A 22,020-nucleotide genomic window follows, 5' to 3' on the forward strand; every position below is an offset into this window, starting at 1 on the left:
GGAAATTGGTTACAGTGAACTAAGCCCAGTCAATTTTAATGTCACAACCATTCTTAGCTTGTTTATAACCTAAACTGGAAATAGAATTATTTGGAGGTTTGTGCATGCATAGAAGTAGGAAGTACACACTCCCAATACTCAGGGGGCATCACATGGAAGCCAGCTTTAATTATGGTTCCACATGATGTCAGAAGTGGTTCATGGTGACTTTCAAGGCATCAGGACACTATCAGTCAGCAGTCTTAGCTATACTAAACATTCTCATTAAACCATGCCATTCTTTGTAGTTATTGAAAAGGGATATTTTCCTCCCCTTTCCTCAGCTATTTTGGCACATGTCTTTCAGAGAAGGAAATCGTATGTATGTATTGTATGTATGTATGTATGTATGTATGTATAAGATTAATTGGTTGCCTTTCCACCTCATGACAACTAATAATAATAATAATAATAATAATAATAATAATAAAAAATAAATACAAATGTTTGTATAAGTCTAAGCATTAAAATATTTTAGAAGGTAAAGCCCAGGAGAAGAAGAAACAACTTATCTTTAGACATTTCACTTTGAACTTTTAGAAACAGTAGAACAGAAATAGTTTAAATATATTGAAGGAAAATTGTACTGCTTATATATTTACTCACATTTGTGAGGATCTGCTTTTCAGCTCAAATGAGTCATCAAAGCAAAGACCATTATTAATCTTCTCTAAAGTGGGAAATGTATTCTTTGATTGGAATTTTGTCTAAAAATTTGGTTTTCAGAAGGAAATTTCAGCATGCTTTCAGATAATGGCTGACATTCTGACTGAATTCTGATTTAATTTACTCAAGGAAGTCCCATTTAAATTAAAAGAAAAAGTTACATGTGCTGAACTTTTCCTTTTATTTCCCATGGGACTTCCTTGAGTAAATTAAATCAGAATTAAGTCAGAATGTCAGCCACTGTCTTTTAAATAATAACAAGCTGAAAACAGAATGCAGGTTGTGGCCAGAAGCAGCCAGAAAGGGGGTGCATTAGATGAAACCACCACTGGCTACTGTGTGGCAATTGTGTGGGAGGGGAATTCCCACCCATGCCCTCAGTTTCCAAGAGCTGGCATAGAAGCACCATGCAACCAGCACCACACAAGTGAATAGTTGTCCAGATGTGGGTTGCTGAATGGCAATCCATTCAACAATTGTGCACTTGAATGGTGCTGGCTGCAGCACCTCCTGTCTCCAGATTAGGGAGGGCAGGATTTTCCCTCTCCTTTGATCACTGCTGGCAGTTTTGCAGAATGCACAACCTCACTGATCATCACTGGCCATGACAAATTCTGTCTCTCATTAAAAATCTCCTTCTGTATTGCTTCATATAAACAACAACAACAACTTATATACTGCTTTTCAGCAAAAGTTTCCAAGAAATAACAAATAAATAAATAAGATGGATCCCTGTCCCTGAAGGGCTCGCAATCTAAAAAGAAACATAAGATTGACACCAGCAACAGTCACCGGAGGGGTACTGTGCTGGTGGTGGACAGGGCCAGTTACTCTCCCCCTACTAAATAAAGAGAATCACCACGTTAAAAAGGTGCCTCTTTGCCCAGTTAGCAGGGGTTATAAAGAATTGGGGATTCCTACAGAAGAGCTGAATTACATTCATGTTATATTGAAGTGATATAATAAATTCTTATATTTGCTTCTAATTCTTCCTTTATACGTTTTAGAACCACTTGTATGGAATTGACCATGATGCGTACATTGGTTTAATTGTGAGTTATGACAGAAAATTCTAGTAAGTGAACCAAAAACCAAAAATGGATTTCTCCTTAAACAATTTGTAATATGCAATATGTAGGGACACTTGGTGGGAAAGTGCCATGCCAGGGCTCCACAGTTCCACTCCACATGGTACTACTAAGTGGCATGGAAAGAAGCTGTGCTAGAATGGTTCCCATGATGCTAGAGGTAATGTTGTGAGGAGCCCTCAGTTTTAATGGACCACCACAATGCCTTACTGCCCAGAATATCCTCCCCTGGACATGACTCCATCAGCTGACGCAATCATGAACATGATTGGTTGTTCTCACAACCAAAACCAACCACAACATGATTTGGTTGTTCTCACAACCTTCCAGCCTTCCTTCCTGCTCCCACATGACATGAGCTACCTCTGGGCTCTGCTGCTTGTCCGCCCACACCAGCAGTGTGGTGGTGAGTCCCGAAGCTCAGATGGGAGGGGGGGAAGCTCATGCTGGGTCCTCCAGGATTCTACAATGCACTGCACAAGCAGCAGAGTAGCTGCCCTCAGCATCACAGCAGGTCTGCTCTTCCTGGCTCCTCTTTCCCTCTGATTCTCTGATTAACATGGCCACCAATCACCCAAGAGCAGTTTTGCAAGCGGCAGTGGTGCAGAGGAGGTAGGAGGAATTTGTTCTTCTCCTATCTCATTTTGAACCTGGGTAGCCAATCTGGGCTATCCAGGGATGAGGCTTCTGAGTCAGAAGTGCTCCCGGTGCCCAGATGACTAGAGCTACCTGGGATAACCCTCCGCTATGCAGATAGCAATGGTCATGAGAATAACTCCATTGTTTATTATATTTATATTATATATGTGAAATTATAATCTATCCCTATTTTATTGTTGCCTTTATAAACAGCCTTTGAGACAATCTACATTGAGAGATTTTCTCAGCAGTTCCCAGTAAGCCTTTGACTGAACAGGGATATGAACATGTATTCTCCTGAGGTGCCAGGAAGTAGGCCAAGCCACCTCAGAAGTCACTGGGGCTTGTGGGAATCCAGTGATGTTCCAGGGCTTTCTGACACAGCTCAGCCACTTAAAGGGCCCTTCCTCCGCTGGTTCCCTGCCCTCTCCCACAGGCTATGTGAGCAATCCCTGTTCTTCGGAGAGAGTGTAGAGAAAGAAAGGAGAAGCTAAAACAAATCTAAGGGTGGGGGGGAAGAGGATCAGTCCCTTTGTCAGAGGCCAAGAGAAACTCTACCGCCCTGTTCACTAGGCGGGGCCAATCTGGGGAGACATGGTGGCTCCTCCCCCAAGAGAAGCTTTATTTGGAAGAGCCTACCTACTTGCTCCAGTGAGAGGCGCTATCCCCTATGGTGGTGAATGCCCTCTGGGAAACTCAGAGAACAGGAATTCACGGCAAGCAGACATTTCCTTTTTCGCATGCTCATATTCAGCTCTGGCTCTTGTGGCAGTGATCATGTGAGCGGCTCACACTAGGTAGGAGGACTCTGTCCTACCTAGCAATTGTACCCAGCTGTTTAATGAGGTAGGATGGAAAGCCCTCCTACCCATCAGGAGCCTCACGGATAATCACTTCCCCTTCTTCTTGCCTTGCTTTTTACTCACACCAGTTGCAAAACAGGAGCCTGCAATGTGCTTGTAGCTCCCGAACCTGGGTACTATCCTAATTAGGACTGTATGCAGCAATGGGGCAGATGTTCCAAGATTCTCTAATTATTATCTATCTTGCTATTTTTTCTATGGCTCTTTTGTAATTGTTAATCCCTAAAAAACATATTTACCCAAAAACTTAAATGGCTCCTTCATAAGTCTATTCAACTGATATTATAGGAAGCCATACATAATGCATATAAAAATGAAGACTGTCTTGAAGAGGCATCCTGATATATTCGGAGGCCTGAAACAGGAAAATCCAAATGGCACCCTGTTGTGAAATCATTTGATCGTTGCTGCTACCAAAATAACCATGACCTAAATTTTCGTTTTTAAAACATAAAAACTTTCTTCATCAGTAGCTGGTCTGAGCATGGGATGGAACTGCAAACCATGCCATGCCTCTAAAAAATGTAAAAGGTATAACTTTATTTCAGCAATGCAAGATATACATTGCTGAAATGCAAAACAAAAATGTTGCTGAGGAATATGTACAAATTTGCATGGTGTCCCAGATGCCTTCCTGGTGGATTATAAAGCCTGTGGCTTCAACTAAGAGGATCCAGTCATTCTCCTTACTGTATTTCAATTGCCAAATTTCTCTTTTCTATTCAGTTACTTCTCTAGCATTTGTTGCCCAACATAGTTTCTTTTCTTTTTTCTGATGGTAGCAAGGTAGACTGTAACTTCTTAAGGTTTTACTGTATAAACAGGATATCAGGTTCTAACTTCAGAAAGCTCCAGCTAATGTTGCTCTGGACATTACTTCTCTCCATTCAGCACTTCTCTGGGCTTTCCTCCTAGTGACTTGAACAGCTGTTTCCCCTTCAGGTTCTCCTTTCTTCCTGAACACACCAACTTCTCTATCCACCCATGGGCAACTGTCAAAATCCCCAGCTGAACTCTTCTTCTCCCAGCTGTCCCTTTTTTCCTCTCCCTTCAACAGTGACCTCACCAGCCCAATTAATTTTAAAATTTAATGTATCTGTTGTAATTGTTGATTTTAAAGCTTATAAATGGTTTGATTGATTGATTGATTAAGTGCCATCAAGTCGATGTCGACTCTTAGCGATCACATAGATAGATTCTATCCAGGATGATCTGTCTTCAACTTGGCCTTTAAGGTCTCTCAGTGGTACATTCATTGCTGTTGTAATCAAGTCCATCCACCTTGCTTCTGGTCGCCCTCTTCCTCTCTTTCCTTCCACTTTTCCCAGCATTATGGATTTCTCAAGTGAGCTGGATCTTTGCATAATGTGTCCAAAGTATGATAGTTTGAACCTGGTCATCTGTGCCCCAAGTGAAAATTGTGGATTGATTTGTTCTATTATCCATTAGTTGGTTTTCCTGGCTGTCCATAGTATCCTCAAAAATCTTCTCCAGCACCAAAGTTTAAAAGCATCAATGCTTTTTCTATCTTGCTTCTTCAAAGTCCAACTTTTGCATCCATAGAGTGTCACGGGGAAAACCACTGTCTGAACGGTTCTAATCTTCGTAGGTGTAGACACATCTCGGCATCTAAATATCCTTTCCAAGGCCTTCATTGCAACCCTACCACGTGTTAGTCTGCAGCGTATTTCTTGAATGCTGGATCCTTTACTGTTCACAGTCAATCCTAAAAGGCAGAAGCTATCCACCACTTCAATGTCTTCATTGTCAATTCTGAGGCTGGTTTGCTGTACCCGTTATCATTAGTTTAGTCTTCTTTACATTTAGTTGTAGTCCCATTTTTTCACTGTGCTCCTTGACTTTCATTACTAGAGCTTGAAACCACCTTGAGATCTGGTTATAGGCAGTATAAAAATATGGTAAATAAATAAATATGTTGAAGTCCACATAATGAAGTAGTCAAACCAAGGAGAAACACCACGGCTGACATGTTACACAGCCCAAAGAGAGCAGAGAGCAATAAACTAGCTGCACTCAAGGCTTGCCTTGATGTGCATGAGGAAGGGAATGTGGATGTGATATTAACTTATCTCGCCTCACTGCAAAACCCCTTTTTGTTGCCAAGAAATATGTCCCTGAAGGCTACACATATTCTTGGCAATGAGAAGAACTTTTGTGGAAAGGGGAAAGAAACAAAAATTGCATCCTCATCCCCCTCCCCACACGCTGTGAAGCAAGCCTTGAGCGCAGCTCGTTTCTTTCTCTGCCCACTTAGGACTGTTTGACATGTCAGCCATTAGCTCCAAATAAAACAAGAAGACTTTTACCCTCTCGTGGTATAGTTATAATAATGAATGAAGTGAGTTGACAATTTGCTGTCCTTTAAGTTCACCCAAGATCAACCAATGAGGCGCCTTTTGTCTTTAAATATTATGATTGTTTTGATCACCATTTTGATTACACAATACCAGTTAATTCTGCTGGACATTGTCAATATTGCCAACTTTTTTCTGCTGTGTTTTTAAAAGCTGTAGAAATGAATCCCCTAAATCTTTTTTTTTAAGCATGGTAATATTCTGCCTTTAATTAAACAAAAAACTAAAAGTATGCATTGTAAATGAATAATCACTTCCAGTGTTCTACTTACTAAGCATTGTAATATTTTCTTTAGTTGGCTGGATGGAAGTCCAGTGACCTTTGAAGCATGGGCCTACAATGAACCAAACTTTTCAAATGACGATGAGAACTGTGTGGCTATGACTACCTACTATGCAGGCAAGTCAAATTACATACTGTATATTGTTTTTTTACTGGCATGTGTACTGTAGATGTTGGGGACAGGGCAAGATATAGATGAAAGACATACTCTTTTGCTTGGGATTAATTAATTAGGACCTACACACACTGAATCTGTGGTCATAATCACAATTCTGTCACATATATGCATTGAAAGGGTGAGAGCATTTATTTGTTTATCATACTTTTGGGTAGAAACACCTCAGCGCATACGTTTTAAAAAGTTGTTTAAAGGTGCCTGTGGTGTTTACGCCAATGCGGCATTTACTCACAAATGGAGGTGAAGGAGGCTGCTGAGGATGAGAAGAGGGTGGCCACCGAGATGGACAATGGGGTGAAACCATGACACTTCCATGAGGCCGGGCTCAGCAGTCCATTTTAAGGTGGACTCTGCAGTCTGTTTTAAGGTGGGGCCACAGGCAATGGAGGAGGAGGGGTGGAAGGGGAGTAAGGAGGTCAAAGAGTCCGTTTTAAGGTAGCGCACTGCAGGCCATGGAAGAGGAGGGGTGGAAGAGGAGCAAGCTGGGGGGAGGAGGAGGAAATGGTCAGCAGCAGCAGCAAATGGGCCAGCCCAGCCTTCCCCACTAAGAAGGAGGCGTGGTAGCAGCACTGTAGGGCCCTTCAACCAATGAGAGGCTCCACATGGCCAAGAGGGCCTCAAAGCAACATAGTATCCCCCTCCTTTTGGCCATACTTAATTGGTTTAACTGCAGCATTTACAGCAATGTGGTGTTTCTGAAGGGTTTTTGAAAAAAATCAGCCTTTTCCTCTCAGTGTGGTGTTTATGTCGATGCAGCGTTTCTGCCCCAAAATATGGTACAACTTTTTAATAACCTTCCTTTTAGTATGGCAGAATAATAAAGTCTTGCTAAAGGTATCAAATCCATATTATGTGAATAGCACCAGAGAGAGACGCTGTGAAACGCTAGTAAACTAAGGTTTGTGCATATGGCATTTTAATAACTTTGTGACTTATCCAGCTTCCGCTTCAAGAAGTCACAAAGTTATTAAAATGATTATTAAAACCTTGATAACTATTGACCTGTTTCAAATCTTCACTTTTTAAGGAAGGTGAGAGGGCGTGCGGTATCTGCAGCGCCAAAGGGTCTTGGATGATATGGATTATCTATATACTTTTCAGTCTGGTTTTTGCCCTGGGTTTGGGACGGAAACTGCCTTGGTCACCCTGGTGGATGACCTACACCAGTAACTAGACAGGGGGAGTACATCCTTGATGGTTCTGCTGAACAGCAGCATTCAATACCACCAACCATGGTATCCTTCTGGAACGCCTCTCAGATATAGGAATCAGGGTGGTGCATTGGAGTCGTTCCGGTCCTTTCTTGGGGGGAGGTTCCAGAAGATGGTGCTGGGGAACTTCTGCTCGATCCCTTGACCTCTGGCATATGAGGTCCTGCTGAAGTTGCTGAAAGTTGAATGGCAACATAGATGGGACATGGATCATACAGGATGCCATTTTAATGAAATTTTTCCAAGCCTCCCAGAAATGAATTGTTTGGGTACCTTTCACAGAACTCAGCAAGTTGCCACTCTAAGAATATTATCTGGACCTTACAGTTTATGTGAAAAATTGTTTTTATTTGGTAATGTGGAGGGTAATTTGTGCTCTGTGTGTGGCCTTCCTGAAACTGCTGATCATATTTTGTGGGAACGTGGGAGATAATGTGAGGGGCGTATTAAATTTTTTGAGGCTCTGAAATTGTTTGGCTTCTGGGACCTGGAGACCCGGGCAGTTAACGTTTTAGTGCTAGGGAGGTCCAGGACTGGGTCCTCAAGTTTGTGGGATTTTCTTCATGATTCCTGTTTATGTGAAAGACTTTGACCATGGGTCTTGAATTGTCTGTAGCATCATGGTGGTTATGGCCTTTATTAGACTGCTATGCCAATAAACCCTCACACAAAGAAGAAGAAGGGTCTTGTTACTTCACCTTCCACCAATTGCTTAAGTTAAATTGTACACCAAAACTATTAGCAATGGAGGTAAAGGGACCCAAGATTTTCTCCTCCACAGCTTTAGAAATGCTATTTGCATTAGGGCCATAGTCTGGTGACAAAAGATTAACAACTGCACCCTCTGTGTATTAGCCCTAGTTAAAACAGAGTCCTACCCCTCCCTTGTCTCTTTCTTTAAGAAAGAAAGAGGCATTGGGGATTCTAAACATGGCGGGGCACCCCTCATGTTATGTCAAATTTGACCCTTACTATCTTTGCCTTTATTTTTCTATCTTAAAAGAAGAATTATGTAACTCTTCCACTGAAAGTGCCTCAAGGTTCATGCTGTGAAAATGCAGCTCTACTGGTATTGATGGCACATTATCTTAGCAGCCCATTTGTGGGAGGCTGTGGATAATGTCACAATGCATCATGCAGAAGTCAGTCAGATGCATCTGTGGAAAATTATTGTGGGTGCTGCACCTGTTGAATTTCTGCCTGAACATTTATTATAGCAGGTGGCATTTTGGAAAAGCACCATGTCTTGTAGAAATGTATCTTACCCGGTGACAACATGACTTTTCTGTTTAGGTTTATGGAATGATATCAATTGTGGTTCTGAGTTGAGCTTCATCTGTGAAAGGCACAACAAATCTGTCCGTTCGTCTGTTGCCCCCACATCACCCGCACCTCAGAAGGGCTGTGATGAAGGCTGGCTTTTGTTCCATAACAAGGTAACTAGTACAGTACTAGGTCAACTCCAGGAGCCCCTGAGCAACCTGCCCTTTGTGGATTCCCTTCCTACCTGGTTCACCCTAAGGTTGGCTTACCTTGGCAGATGGCATAGGAGAAACAAGGTGACAAGAGAGCAACTCTCTTAGACAAGAGGATTGGTCTGCCACTACCTCACAAGGGTTTTGTTCATAGAAGTGATCTTGGGGATGGGCAGTGGACCCTTTTGAGGGCCATGGCCTCCACAATTGCCCAATCATGCCAGCCTCTGAAGCCAGACCTGTAGAGTGGTCACATATATCTCACTATGTGGTGTTTCAAAATGAATGTTACAGGGATCCATATTACAAATATCCAAAAATATTATTTTTGCATACTAACATTTTAAAATGAAGATGGGTATTTTCATAGGGACAAGTAAAATGAACTGTGAAAGGGTGCTTCAAAAGAAGTTTTCTAATCTTTGGGGGGAAAGGCAATATAGACATCATAATATAAAAATATTAAATGGCCAGTAGCATAACACAAAAACATTAAACCAGCTAAGAAGACAGAAAAGGTGATATTTTGCTTGCTCATTGCTTTTAAAAGGAAGTGGAGACCACTGCTCTGATAATGTCACTGCTGGCCTCTCTTTAATGTATCATGAAAACCATTCATGCATGTAACCAATATTCAGTATCAATTTTCGGTATCAGTACCAGAGCTAGCAAAAGAACTGTCATAAACAGCTATATCGCGACAAACGATATAGCAACAGAAACTAGCAGTGTAGGTCATAAACACAACACAAAATACAATATAAATACAACACAATGACCCCAAATAACTCCCACATTCATTTAACCACACCTTCTATACTCATGAATATCATCCTGACGTTTTTTTTCCCTCCCCAGTGCTTCCAAATGTTTGGTTTTCATGAAGAAGAGAGAAAAAATTGGTCTGAAGCACGTGCTGCTTGCAGAAAACTAGAAGCAGATTTGACATCTATACGAAACACAGCTGATCAAGGTGGGTTAATTATTGGTATAGCCTTAGCCGTTTTAACTGTTTAGGAGCCCTTAACAAGGGCTAGAGACTTGCAGTAGAAGGTGCCTGAAGAGTGGGTAAAGGCAGCAGGGAGAAGTGGCAAGAAAGCTTAGGGAGAGGTTAGATGTTAATATTACCAATCCTTTCTAGGCGTGTTGATTGTGTGATGCCCAGGCAAGCATGCCTTCTGTGGGGTAAAGCTTGGGATGAAGCGGGGATGAAGAGCAAGGGGCAGCAGCCACAGCACGCGTCTGTGTGAAGCTGTAGGCTGGTGAAATCCAAGCAGAATGCCAACAGACTCCAAGCAGAATCTGAGTCTATTGTGACCTGGCTGCAGTACTTATATCTGAAAAGGTGCCTGAGGCAGTTCCTGAGTCCGTCAGGTAGTTTCTCCCACCCTGGAGGGCAAGGAGTTCCGTGCAAAACAACTGGGTCCATTGCTAGATGGACTTAGTCACTTTAGGTAGGTCCTTCTGGACAAAAGGAAACAGCAGGCTATGCAAATGTTTCTAAGTGTGAGAATGGGGCTTTGAATGTCTTTGCACTTTGTGGGGGCAGGGGAGCAAGGGCTTGACTGTGTGTGTGTGTGCACTGCATGTACACCACCTGCAGAATAGGACTTATCAGGTCTGATCTGGATTGAGATCCGTTGAATCCATAAGAACAGGTTCTGCGCCTGCACGGGAGCCTCTCTGTGTGGAGTACCGTGGCTCCTTTTCAATGCTTGCACCCCGCCCCACATGACCACATGGCTATTTAAAGCAGGAGGAAGCGCCAGCATTCAGTTTCTTTACAACTACCATAGCAATTGGTTTCTCCGTCACTACGGCTCCTTCGTACTGGTTCCTTACGGTAATGTGAGTTCTTTTCTTGGTTTAAAAAAAAAATGTTTATCGGTTATTTGGACTTTGGACTGTTTTTCAATGACTTTGTGAGTAATCCCTATTGCTAAGACAGAAAATTGGATGGAAATTGGATATTAAGGCTTGAACTGGAAACAGAACACAGACAACGGCAATGGACCATCCCAAATGCTCAGATAAGAAAATAGGGGGTGGGGAGAGACTTTCAAGCACAATTCTAGCTGTAATTCGAAGTTACCTCCACAAGACGGGCATGACTTGTGTTTGCTGTGCCTGAGGGAGGTGCACATTACCTCCTCTTGTAAAGTTTGCCAGTCGTTCTCGAAGCAGACCCAACGTAACAGGTAACTTCATCTGAGGGTGGCACTATATGATGATATGTTAAGTCTCCCTGACCCATCTAGGGAGGGGGTGCAGTCATCGAAGGAAGTTGGCTCGAAGGCTGAGTGTATGTCCCAGTCTAAGCCCACAACATCGATATTTAAGTCTCTCAAGTTGCCATGTGTTGAGGCCATTGACCCTGAGTGGCTCAGTGCCTAGTGGAATAACACAGAAGCAATCAACCTTGGTATCGACATCAAAAACCCCATCAACAAGTGTCGTGGCTGCCTCCAGTTCAACATCAAAGGATCTTATCGTGCCTTCAACATCAGCACATCAACTTTCGACGCTGGGACCTTCAACACTGAAGCCTCTACCGCCATAGGCATCAAAGCCAGCTTTGGTACCAATAGCACTTTCCTTGTCCCTAGAATCGACTCCTATAAGATCCCCATCGACGCCGAAAGCCAAGGTACCAGCCTCCACATTGAATACTCCAGTACTAGGTGATGCTATAACTCCTCAGTGTCAAGTTCCAACTGTGTTTGATGTCGAGGAGGATGATAATCATAGTGACGGATCAGCTGCATTCGATCCTAATACAGCCAATCTCTGTTATTGATGCTAGACTCTGCTGCTACTACCCCTTCAACTTTCAGGGGTTTCCCAGTCCAAAGAGTGGAAAACCCACCCTCTGCGAACAGAGCCTGCTTCTACACCATCCTGAATTTTAACTGCTGTGCAGCTGGAGACTTCTACACACATACAGCTTCGCTCACCACATGTCCCCTAAGAACCTAAGAACAGCCCTGCTGGATCAGTCCCAAGGCCCTTCTAGTCCAGCATCCTGTTTCACACAGTGGCCCACCAGATGCCACTGGAAGCCTACAGGCAGGAGTTGAGAGCATGCCCTCCCTGCTGCTGTTACTCCCATGCAACTGGTACTCAGAGGCATCCTGCCCCTGAGGATGGAGGTGGCCTATAGCCCTCCAACTAGTAGCCATTGATAGACCTCTCCTCCATGAAGTTATCCAAATCCCTCTTAAAACCATCCAGGTTGTTGGCTGTCACCACCTCTTGTGGCAGAGAATTCCACAAGTTGATTATGCATTGTGTGAAAAAGTACTTCTGTTTGTTGGTCCTAAATTTCCTGGCAATCAATTTCATGGGATGACCCCTGGTTCTAGTGTTATGTGGGAGGGAGAACAATTTCTCTCTATCCACTTTCTCCACACCATGCATGATTTTATAGAGCTCTATCATGTCTCCCTGCAGTCATCTTTAAAAAAAACTAAATAGCCCCAGGTGTTGTAGCCCCTGCCTCTCATACTGGAACTTTTGCCAAACTTCTCCAGTGTTAGCATATGACTATGAGGAGGATAGACCATGGAGGTCTTTTGGATTCCAGAAACAGAATCCTCTAGCAAAGGCTTATGCTCAAGGGCTTCCTGTATGTACTCTGGCTAGTGGGGATGCCTCTTTGCCTAAACATCCTCTAGTACTGACAGCAGGAGTGTCAACACAAACTTCACCAATTGTGACAACTAGTGCAGTAATGCAAACCTTACCAGTCTTACTGCCACAAGAATCCATTTTAGCCACAAAACAGACTCAGACTAGAAGGGTTCTGGACCTTCTCAGCATGCTCCAACAGACCAGCAGCCTCATTCTTCACCCATTCCTTCAGAACAAAGTCACCATGGCTCATTGGATTTTGAATCTGATACAGAGACAATGGATCCAGTTCTTTCTCCTTATATAGCAACGCCGACACATGTTTCCTCAACTGAGGAAATAAAAGCCTATCACATCCATCTAAAGGAAATGGCTTCTGCGCTGGACCTAGATCTTAAGTCTCATTTGGCTACTGTCGATGACCCAGTGTATAACTTTATGGCTAAGTCCATGTCAGCACAACTAGCGGCCTTGCCACTTTTGCCAGTAATCTCCAAGGCGGCACAATGTGCATGGGAGTTGCTGCATGCTTCTACCCCAACATCTAAAAGACTTGAGGGTCATTATATTATATTATATTATATTATATTATATTATATTATATTATATTATATTATATTATATTATATTATATAACATATTTATATACCACCCAAAAACACAAGTCTCTGGGTGGTTTACAGCAATACAATAAAAACAACAAATAAAAAGGTTAACACATTACAACAATTTATAATTTAAAATAACGTTAAAACTATTAAAAACCATCAAACTATTAAAACAGTATCTAATTAAAAGCCTAGGTGAAGAAATGTATCTATAGTGAACAAACGTGTCTAAATATTTATAGAGTACAAGAACAGGGTAATACCTACCTGTTGAAACACCCGGTGCCTAACTCCCTCATTATAGATTGCACAACATCTTCAAGATCGGGTAGAAACCACACCACTCCTGCCAACAAAGAGGGTCGAAAATTAGATGTGCTGGGCAGAAAAAAATACTCAACATCATGTTTATTGGTCAAAATAGCAAACTATTCAGCATGCACAGTTAATATAATTATTGCCTTTGGGGGAGTTTGGACAGGAATTGGACACTCTTTCCCCAGAGGAGTTTAAGGCCCACTTTAGAAAAGTGCTGCTGAATCAGTGGAAGTTACCAGACAACAACTTAGTACTGCAAAACACTTGGCAGAATTAGAATCAAGAGCCATGAGTACCTCCATCCCCCTAAGGAGACATGCAGGGCTTCACTCTGCAGCTGTTCATTAGGGGTGTGCATGAAACCGTCTGGCCTGGTTCGGTTCGAGGCCGGACCAGCCTCGAATGGAACCAGGCCAGTTCAGTCCGGCCCCCATCAAACCCCCCAACCCGGTCCGGTCTAGTCCAACAGGTCCACAAACTTAAAAAAAAAATTAAATGAAAAGTAACTACCTGTAGCCCCTTCGGGGGTTATTGGGGGGGGGGGTTGTTCAGATACAGCTGGGTAATACAACAGCGATTGCCTATATAAACAGGCGGTGGGGGGGACGGTGTCCTGGTCGCTGTGTGCATTGAGCATACAGATATGGATTTGGTGCGTCAGGCACAGCATCACCCCAGTGGCAATTCACATAAAAGGGACAGAGAATGTTCTGGTGGACAATCTCAGTTGCTCCTTCACAAGGGAGGAATGACATGAGTGGGAGTTGAGCGACAAGTACTTGCTTCCATATAGTACTTGCATCCCCATATAGACCTTTTTGCAATGGTTTACAATGCCACGTGTGGAAAGTTCTGCACGAGGGCGGGTCATGACCCTCAGTCATTGGGGGATGCATTCCAGATGGACTGGTCTCAACATCTGTTGTATATGTATCCTCCTCTGCCATTAGTAGGAAGGGTGGTGGCCTGTCTACTAGCCAGCCAGGCAATGGGCATCCTCGTTACACCAGGGTGGCCTTGCCAACCATAGTTTCAACAACTACTCAGGCTATAGCAATAGCAATAGCAATAGCACTTACATTTATATACCGCTCTATAGCTAGAAGCTCTCTAAGCGGTTTACAATGATTTAGCATATTGCCCCCCAACATTCTGGGTACTCATTTTACCGACCTCGGAAGGATGGAAGGCTGAGTCAACCTTGAGCCCCTGGTCAGGATCGAACTTGCAACCTTCTGGTTACAGGGCGGCAGTTTTACCACTGCGCCACCAGGCTATCCAAGCACATATACAGGAGACTTCCTCCATGCCAGGATCTTCTGTCCCAAGACAGAATATTGCATCCAGAAGTACCCACTCTAAAGCAAACAGCTTGGAGGATAGGCTTTAGGGATGTGCAGAACCGGTCCAGCGGTCCACAGTCCGACGGTCCGGTCCGGGGATTCATGGGTTTATGATCGAACTGAAAACACACACATACGCCCTGGTTCCATCCGGACCGGTACCGAACCGCCGGTCCGGTCCGACAGGTCTGTGAACCTTTTTAAACATTTAAATGAAAAGTAACTACCTGTAGCCCCTTCAGGGGGCTTGCTGTAGCCGGAGCGGGGGGGGGGTCTGCACGGGTTCCCTCTCCCCCACTGGCTTCCCTCATCACTGCCGCAGCCGGGTAAATGTAGTCTTTTTAGCCCTTTCGGGCCTCCGTAAAGGCGAGCAGTGGCCACTTTGGCTGCCGCAGTGCATGCACAAATACCATCTGTGAGGCCTGGCCTACGGCCCCACAGAGGGCATTTGTGCATGCGCAGCAGTGGCCAAAATGGCCACCGCTCACCTTTACAGAGGCTTGAAAGGGCCAAAAAGACTACATTTACCCAGCCGCAGCTGTGATGAGGGAGGCCGGTGGGGGGAGAAGGAACCCTCGTGGACTCTCCCGCGGCTACAGCAAGGCCTCTGAAGGGGCTACAGGTAGTTACTTTTCATTTAAAAAATTTTTTAGAAGTTCGCTGACCTGTTGGACCAGACCGGGGTGGGGGTGGGGGTGTTCAACGGGGGCCGGACCCAACTGGCCCGGTTCCATTTGAGGCCAGTTCGGCCTCAAACCGAACCGGGCCAGACGGTTCCATGCACACCCCAATAGGCTTCTGAACAAAATGTTGTTAAACCAAAGGAAGCCTCCCACTAGAAAAAACTACACAACTAAGTGGAAGTGCTTCAGCTGTTATGCTGCCTCTCGAGGCTTCCACCCATCTAAGGCTACAGTGCACAAGGTCCTGCTGTATCTGACCTCGTTGAAAACATTGGTGCTGTCTAATGTCTCCAATAAAGTTCACTTAGCGGCTGTCTCAGCTAAGCACCCGGGATGGGATGGAAAGCCAGTATTCTCCCATCCCAGCTGAAAGCGTTTTTTAAAGGGTCTCTCCAACCTGTATCTGCCAGTTAAACAACCACCAGAACCATTGAATATTTCATTGGTTCTTTCAGGTCTGGCATAATCTCCTTTTGAGCCGATGGCTACAGCTAACCTAAAACTTGTCTCATTAAAAGCAGCCTTCTTAGGGGTTATTACAACTGCCCACAGAGTGAGTGAGCTGACTGTGTTGAGAACAGATGTGCCTTTTACACGCTTCTATCTGGATAGGGTCTTACTAAGCCCTGACCTTTCCTTCCTACCTAAAATTGTGACAGATTTTCACATAAATCAAGATATTGTACTGCCTACCTTCTTCAGCTCTCTGAGGCCTTGCATTGCTTGGATGTCAAAAGGGCTCTTCTGTTCTACCTGTCTAGGACAAAGTTGATTAGAAAAACAAATGTTGTTTATTTCCTATAAAGGAAGTACTCAAGGCCAAGCACTGTCTAGACAGAGATTATCCCACTGACTAATGGAACGCATCCTCCTGACTTACAAGCTGCAAAAGGTTCAGCCACCAAAATCCATCAAAGCACAATCTACCAGAGCATATGGTGCCTTGGCAGCCCAACTGTCAGGCATTTCATTCAAGGACATTTGTAGAGCTGCAACATGGTCCTCCAAACTGCCCTTCAGAAAGCATTGCACCATTGACTTGAGCGGAGGCAAATATTGGGAGAGCTGTCCTTAAAAGGTGATTACAGTAATTGCTGCTACTGCTCCCTCCTCCTCAAGGAGCTAACTAAACACCCATTCTAAAGGATTCTAAGGGATTCAACGGATCACAGTCCAAATAAACAGTTTGCTCACCTGTAACTGATGATCTAGTAGCGATCTTTTGATATCCATTAGACCCTCCTGAACCTCCCCTCTGCAGTAGTATGCAAGTATTCAACTAGAACTCACCTGCTCATACAGCATTGATTGCCTGTTCCAGTGGCAGGAACTGAAGTGCTGGTGCTTCCTCCGACCTTAAATAGCCATATGGTCACATGGGGTGGGGTTAAAGCAATGAAAAGGATCTGTGGCACTCCACATCAAGAGGCTTCCACGCAGGCACAGAACCCATTCTAATGGATACCAATGGATCACTACCAGATAATCAATTACAAGTGAGCAACCTGTTTTTATCTCTCATCCTCATATACTGCCGTTAACATGTTCATAGAATATAATTATGATTAATATTCATAATATATTTGACTAGGTTTTTAATGAATTTTTAAAAGATCTCATTAAAATTTTAAAAATCCGATTTAAATTTTTAAAAATCCATTTTTTTAATTTTAAAAAAATACATTGATTTTTATCAACCATGGCAGACCGAGAATTAAACCATTAAACATTTGGGCTGAACTCCAGATCAGGGTCATCTGTATTTTTTTGAGTTCAGTTCAGCTCCAGCTCACACACTAACTTTTAAGAAGTGATTTGGTGACCAGCTTGCAGTGTTGCAACTAGCTGTTGTTGTTGTTTTTGCAAGATGAGGATCTAATAGCCTTGTGCCCTGCCCCCAGTATGAGAGAGAGAGAGAGAGAGATTCAAAGGAAGAACCAACTTTGTCATTTAAAGAGCACCTAAATTATTCAAGGGCAACTTTCCTATGTCCACACATGGAACAGAAGGGAGGGGAGAGGGAGAGGGACAAGTAAAAGAAAGGCAGGAGAGAGAGAAATGAAAATAGGGGGAGGGAAAGAGAAAGAAAGAAGGGAGGGAGGGAGGGAGCAACAAGTGGAAGGAGAGATGGAATAAAGAAAAGGAGAGAGAGAGAGAAAACCCTGCACAACACATTTGAGGGTCCAAGGCAAGAGCCAAAGGGCAGAGAGGAACCATGTTCTGGCTGCTGAAGCCACACTGCCACTGTGATTCCTGATGTGGTATGGGCATTGTCAGCGAGCCAAAGCAAGCAGGGACCAGGATGTATGTGGCAAGGATTTGGAAGTCCACCAGTTGCAGTTGGCCATTTCTCTGATCTGCAGCTCTTCTTGCACACTGCCAGGGCCCAAAGACTTGAAGGTGTACTGGCAACAGCCAGCCACCTCTCCAAACCACAACCTGTGCTCCTTGGCCAGAGACAGGCTTGAAGTACACTGGCAGTGGCCAGCTGCCTCTCTGAGCCACAACTCATGCTCCTCAGCCAGGGACAGGGAGGAGATTCCTCCCCATCCCCAGCCAAGCACAAGTTGCAGCTGGTGGCTGCAGGCCAGCCAAGACTCAGGATGATGGCAAGGGTGCCTCCATGAAGTGCGGTGCCTCGGACTTGGGCCCTGAGGTCCAGTAAGAATGGTGCTACAGCCAGCTCAAACGCTATGAGTTGGTTTTAAAGTTTTAAATGCATTTTTATTATTTTTATCCTGTTCATTTTTGAAATATTTTACCAACAAAATGCATAACATGATTTGTAAAAAGGAAAATATCTTGTTTTGGTAAATGGACAGCCAAGAGGAACTGCAGTGCAAAGGAAAGTCAAGATGTTTCCAGCCTCAGTTCAAGAATCCTCTACAGTGAGAACTTACTGCTGGAAAACAGCTGGGAGTGGAGGTGGAGCCTCTCCTTAAACACCAGGAAGACTACAGATCGTAGACCTTGCCTACCAGTCTCTCTGCTCCTCCTTCTCTTTTTATTTATCTCACTGGGAAATAGAGTTCCTTCAAATATGGCTGGAGCAGAGAGGAGCCCTCACTGCCCCTCAAAATAATCTCCTAATTGTCGAACCTGTTTTGAGGGGTTACCACAACAGCAGAAGCACATTTTAAGATACATATTAAAAGATACTTCTGAACAAATTTTGGAGTTTAGGCTCAGGCTTGTTTGATTTGCTGCTTGTAGATGAAGGACATGTTCCAAATAATCTCTGGTGAAATTTTATCTTTGTTTTTACTCAGCTTTCCTTACTATGAACTTAATAAGTATTTCAACTGATGCCTGGATCGGACTTTATCGTGTATGGAAACCACGATACCTATGGACAGATGGAAGTACTGTCTCATATACAAACTGGATTCCGGGTTTTCCCAATCGTAATGTAAGTCCTTTGCCATTCAACTGGAAATCAGAGCTACTCCATTCCATTCTTCCCCCTACCTGAGGAGTGGAGAGCACAAGCAATCAGAAATAAGATGTTCAGGGCTATTTGATTAAGTGCCAAAGTGTAGTGCCCATGCAGGAGTGTCAATCCTGGTTCAGAGGCTAAGGCAGGAATGAGGCCCCAATAAGCTGAAAGGGTATGGACAAGTTCCCCCTGCACAGCACCCAAGTTGCAAGGAACCTTTAAAAGCACCTTTACAGGGTACAGAGACTTCTACAGCCCTCTGGTTGGATAAAAAGGGCTCAGGCTAAAGCAGTGGCAGAGCCTGATTGCCAGCAGCCTGTGTGTGGCCATGGCAGTGGCCCTGCTCACCCCGCCCCCTGCGTCTGACACCAGACGCAGGAGGAGTGGTCTGGCTCCCGTACAGAGCTCTGTTTGGGCATTTGCAGTGCAGCCTGGAGCGGCTCTTCCCTGCAGGGAAGAGCCACTCCGGGCCGCGGCATGCCACGAATGCAGCGCCAGCCATTTAACTCCTGAAGGGGCCATGCGGCCCCTTCAGGAGTTAGACTTCTGCTGGTGCTGCGTTCACAGCGCAGCCAGGAGCGTCTCTTTCCTGCAGGGAAGATCCACTCCTGGCCACGCCACGAACTCAGTGTCCCTTTAACTCCTCTCAGGAGCTAAACCAGCACCCCCGCGTCTGATGTCAGACAGGATGTGTGTGTGTTGGGGCCACGAAGCACGGCCCCTGATTGGGCGCAGCCTGGGTTCTTTGACCCCCTTGGCTCAATGGTGGCTCCGCCCCTGGGATAAGGTTTCTTAGAAGGTTAAGTTACAAAAGTGGTTGCAGTACAACTGCAGACATTTTGGGAGGATGCAGCAATTCTCGATCCCTTCCAGTCTGGGTTTCATGCGGGGCATGGGGTAGAAACAGTCCTTGTCACCCTAGTTGACAATCTCCGACGCCAGCTTGATAGGGGAGGGTCAGCGCTGCTGTTGCTGTTAGAACTCACAGCAGCATTCGACACTGTGGACCATGATATTCTGGTCCACTGTGTAGCTGATGCTGGGATTTGAGGCGTGACCTTGTTGTGGCTGCGTTCCTTCCAACAAGACCGGGGATATAGGGTGGCAATGGGCGATGAGAGGTCTTCATGTCAGGTACTAACATGTGGTGTCCCCCAGGGGGCTATTCTCTCACCCTTGCTGTTCATTATTTATATGTGGCCATTAGCAAAGCTGGTGAGGAGTTTTGGGCTAGGGTGCCACCAATATGCGGATGACACCCAGATTTTTCTGCTGATGGACGGCAGGGCTGACGACACCATAGCCCAGCTGACCAGGTGTTTGGAGGCGGTCGCAGACTGGCTGAGGCAAAGTCGTCTATGGCTTAATCCAGATAAGACTGAAGTTCTGTGATTCGGCCCAAAGAGGTCAGGGGGGAGTTTTCAATTACCAACCCTTGATAGTGCTTGTTTGATACCTCAGCCTACTGTGAAGAGCCTGGGCGTGATTCTTGATGCCTCTTTGAATATGGAGGCTCAGATCATGGAGGTTGCACAAAAGGCCTTTTTTCAATTACACCAAATACGCTGACTGGCCCCCTATCTGTTTCCTCCGGACTTGGCCACTGTGATCCATGCGACGGTCACTTCCAGGTTAGATTATTGCAACTCACTTTATGTGGGGCTGCCAATGCGCCTAACTCGGAGATTGCAATTGGTGCAGAAGGCCGCGGGTAAGGTCCCTACTAAGGCACCTTGGCGAGCACATGTGACACCTTTGCTCGTTCAGTTGCACTGGTTGCCAGTTGAGTCCCAGGTTAACCTTAACATTTAAAGCCCTACATGATATGGGCCCTCCAAGACCGCCTTGTTCATTATGTCCCTCGTCGCATCTTGAGATCAGCCACAAGTAATGCCTTGGTGATCCCGGGCCCTAAGGATATTAAACTGTAATCAATGAGAGCCAGAGCCTTCTCAGTGATGGCCCCAACTCTATGGAATGGTTTCCTGGATAATATCAGAGTTTTCCATGATCTGTTGGCCTTTCGTAAGGCATGTAAGACTGAAATGTTCCGCCGGGTGTTCAGTCGCTGAGATAGCTGGTCGTAGAGTGATCTTGTAATCCAGGGTTATTGTGTTATGTGGAATGAGTATGGGGTTGTAGTTTATGGGGTTATGTCTGGGGACAGAAATATGAAATGTGATACATTTGGCTTGTGTTTATCTCTTTCCCCTCCCACCCCCACTTGTATTTGTATTCCATAGGGCGAGTGTGTTGCAATGGAAAAGAGGCCTGAAATGCAGGCAGGATATTGGAGAAATGAACCATGTTCACTTAAGAAAAGCTACATCTGCAGAAAAAACACTGGTAAGTTTCTAGAAGCGGTAGAATTTATTTAGTAAAATCCAGTTTTGTAAAACCCAAAACCAGTTTTCTATAGTATGTCATGTGGGTTATGTCTTGTGGGTCAAAAGGAAAATGAGATTCTCAGCTTTATAGGCATCTGTCAATCTATACACACCAGCAATGGTTGTGACAACTTGATTTTTATAAATGCAAAGAGACCAGCCAATATACTGGAGATCCACAACTATGTGTCTACTGGTGACGTTGCTTTTTCTGTATATATCAGGGGTTCCCAACCTTTTTAAACCTTTTTAAACAAGTGTACTCCTTCTGCTGCAAACCTTCAACTCAGATACACACACACACACACACACACACACACACACACACACACACACACTTATATATTACAGTTATGAGACAGGCTGCTCCAGTCACTGGTTTACATCCAGAATAAGTTACTCACAAGAACTCCCAGTGAAATTAATAGGATAAGTAAAAAAATTAATGGGAAAATTTTACTTATCCTATTAATTTCACTGGGAGTTCTTGTGAGTAATTTATTCTGGATGTAAACCAGGAGGAGGATCTCCATCCTCTTGTCTCCCCTTCTGCAGAGCACACATTGGCCTCAAGCCAGCGATCCTCGGATTGGGAACAAATAATGCAGCGGTAGTCACCTTAAGTGGCGAAGCGGGGAAATGCTTGACTAACAAGCAGAAGGTTGCCAGTTCGAATCCCCACTAGTACTATATCGGGCAGCAGTGATATAGGAAGATGCTGAAAGACATCATCTCATACTGCACGGGAGATGACAATGGTAAACCCCTCTTTGTATTCTACCAAAGAAAACCACAGGG

The 22,020-nt window shown here is 44.5% G+C and overlaps 1 protein-coding gene across 1 annotated transcript in view; it reads left to right on the plus strand.

The window, feature by feature from the left end:
* The window catches only part of LOC128331967 (macrophage mannose receptor 1-like), a 103,425-nt gene that overhangs the window by 57,067 nt on the left and 24,338 nt on the right, over positions 1-22,020 (plus strand). Inside the window, exons 18-23 of the mRNA XM_053266083.1 lie at positions 1,713-1,780; positions 5,967-6,070; positions 8,636-8,778; positions 9,676-9,790; positions 18,669-18,808; positions 21,079-21,181. Coding sequence (XP_053122058.1) covers positions 1,713-1,780; positions 5,967-6,070; positions 8,636-8,778; positions 9,676-9,790; positions 18,669-18,808; positions 21,079-21,181 — 673 coding nt within the window. The remainder of the gene's footprint in view (positions 1-1,712; positions 1,781-5,966; positions 6,071-8,635; positions 8,779-9,675; positions 9,791-18,668; positions 18,809-21,078; positions 21,182-22,020) is intronic.

Source organism: Hemicordylus capensis, chromosome 6 (assembly GCF_027244095.1).
Source record: "Hemicordylus capensis ecotype Gifberg chromosome 6, rHemCap1.1.pri, whole genome shotgun sequence".
NCBI classification, from domain to species: domain Eukaryota; kingdom Metazoa; phylum Chordata; class Lepidosauria; order Squamata; family Cordylidae; genus Hemicordylus; species Hemicordylus capensis.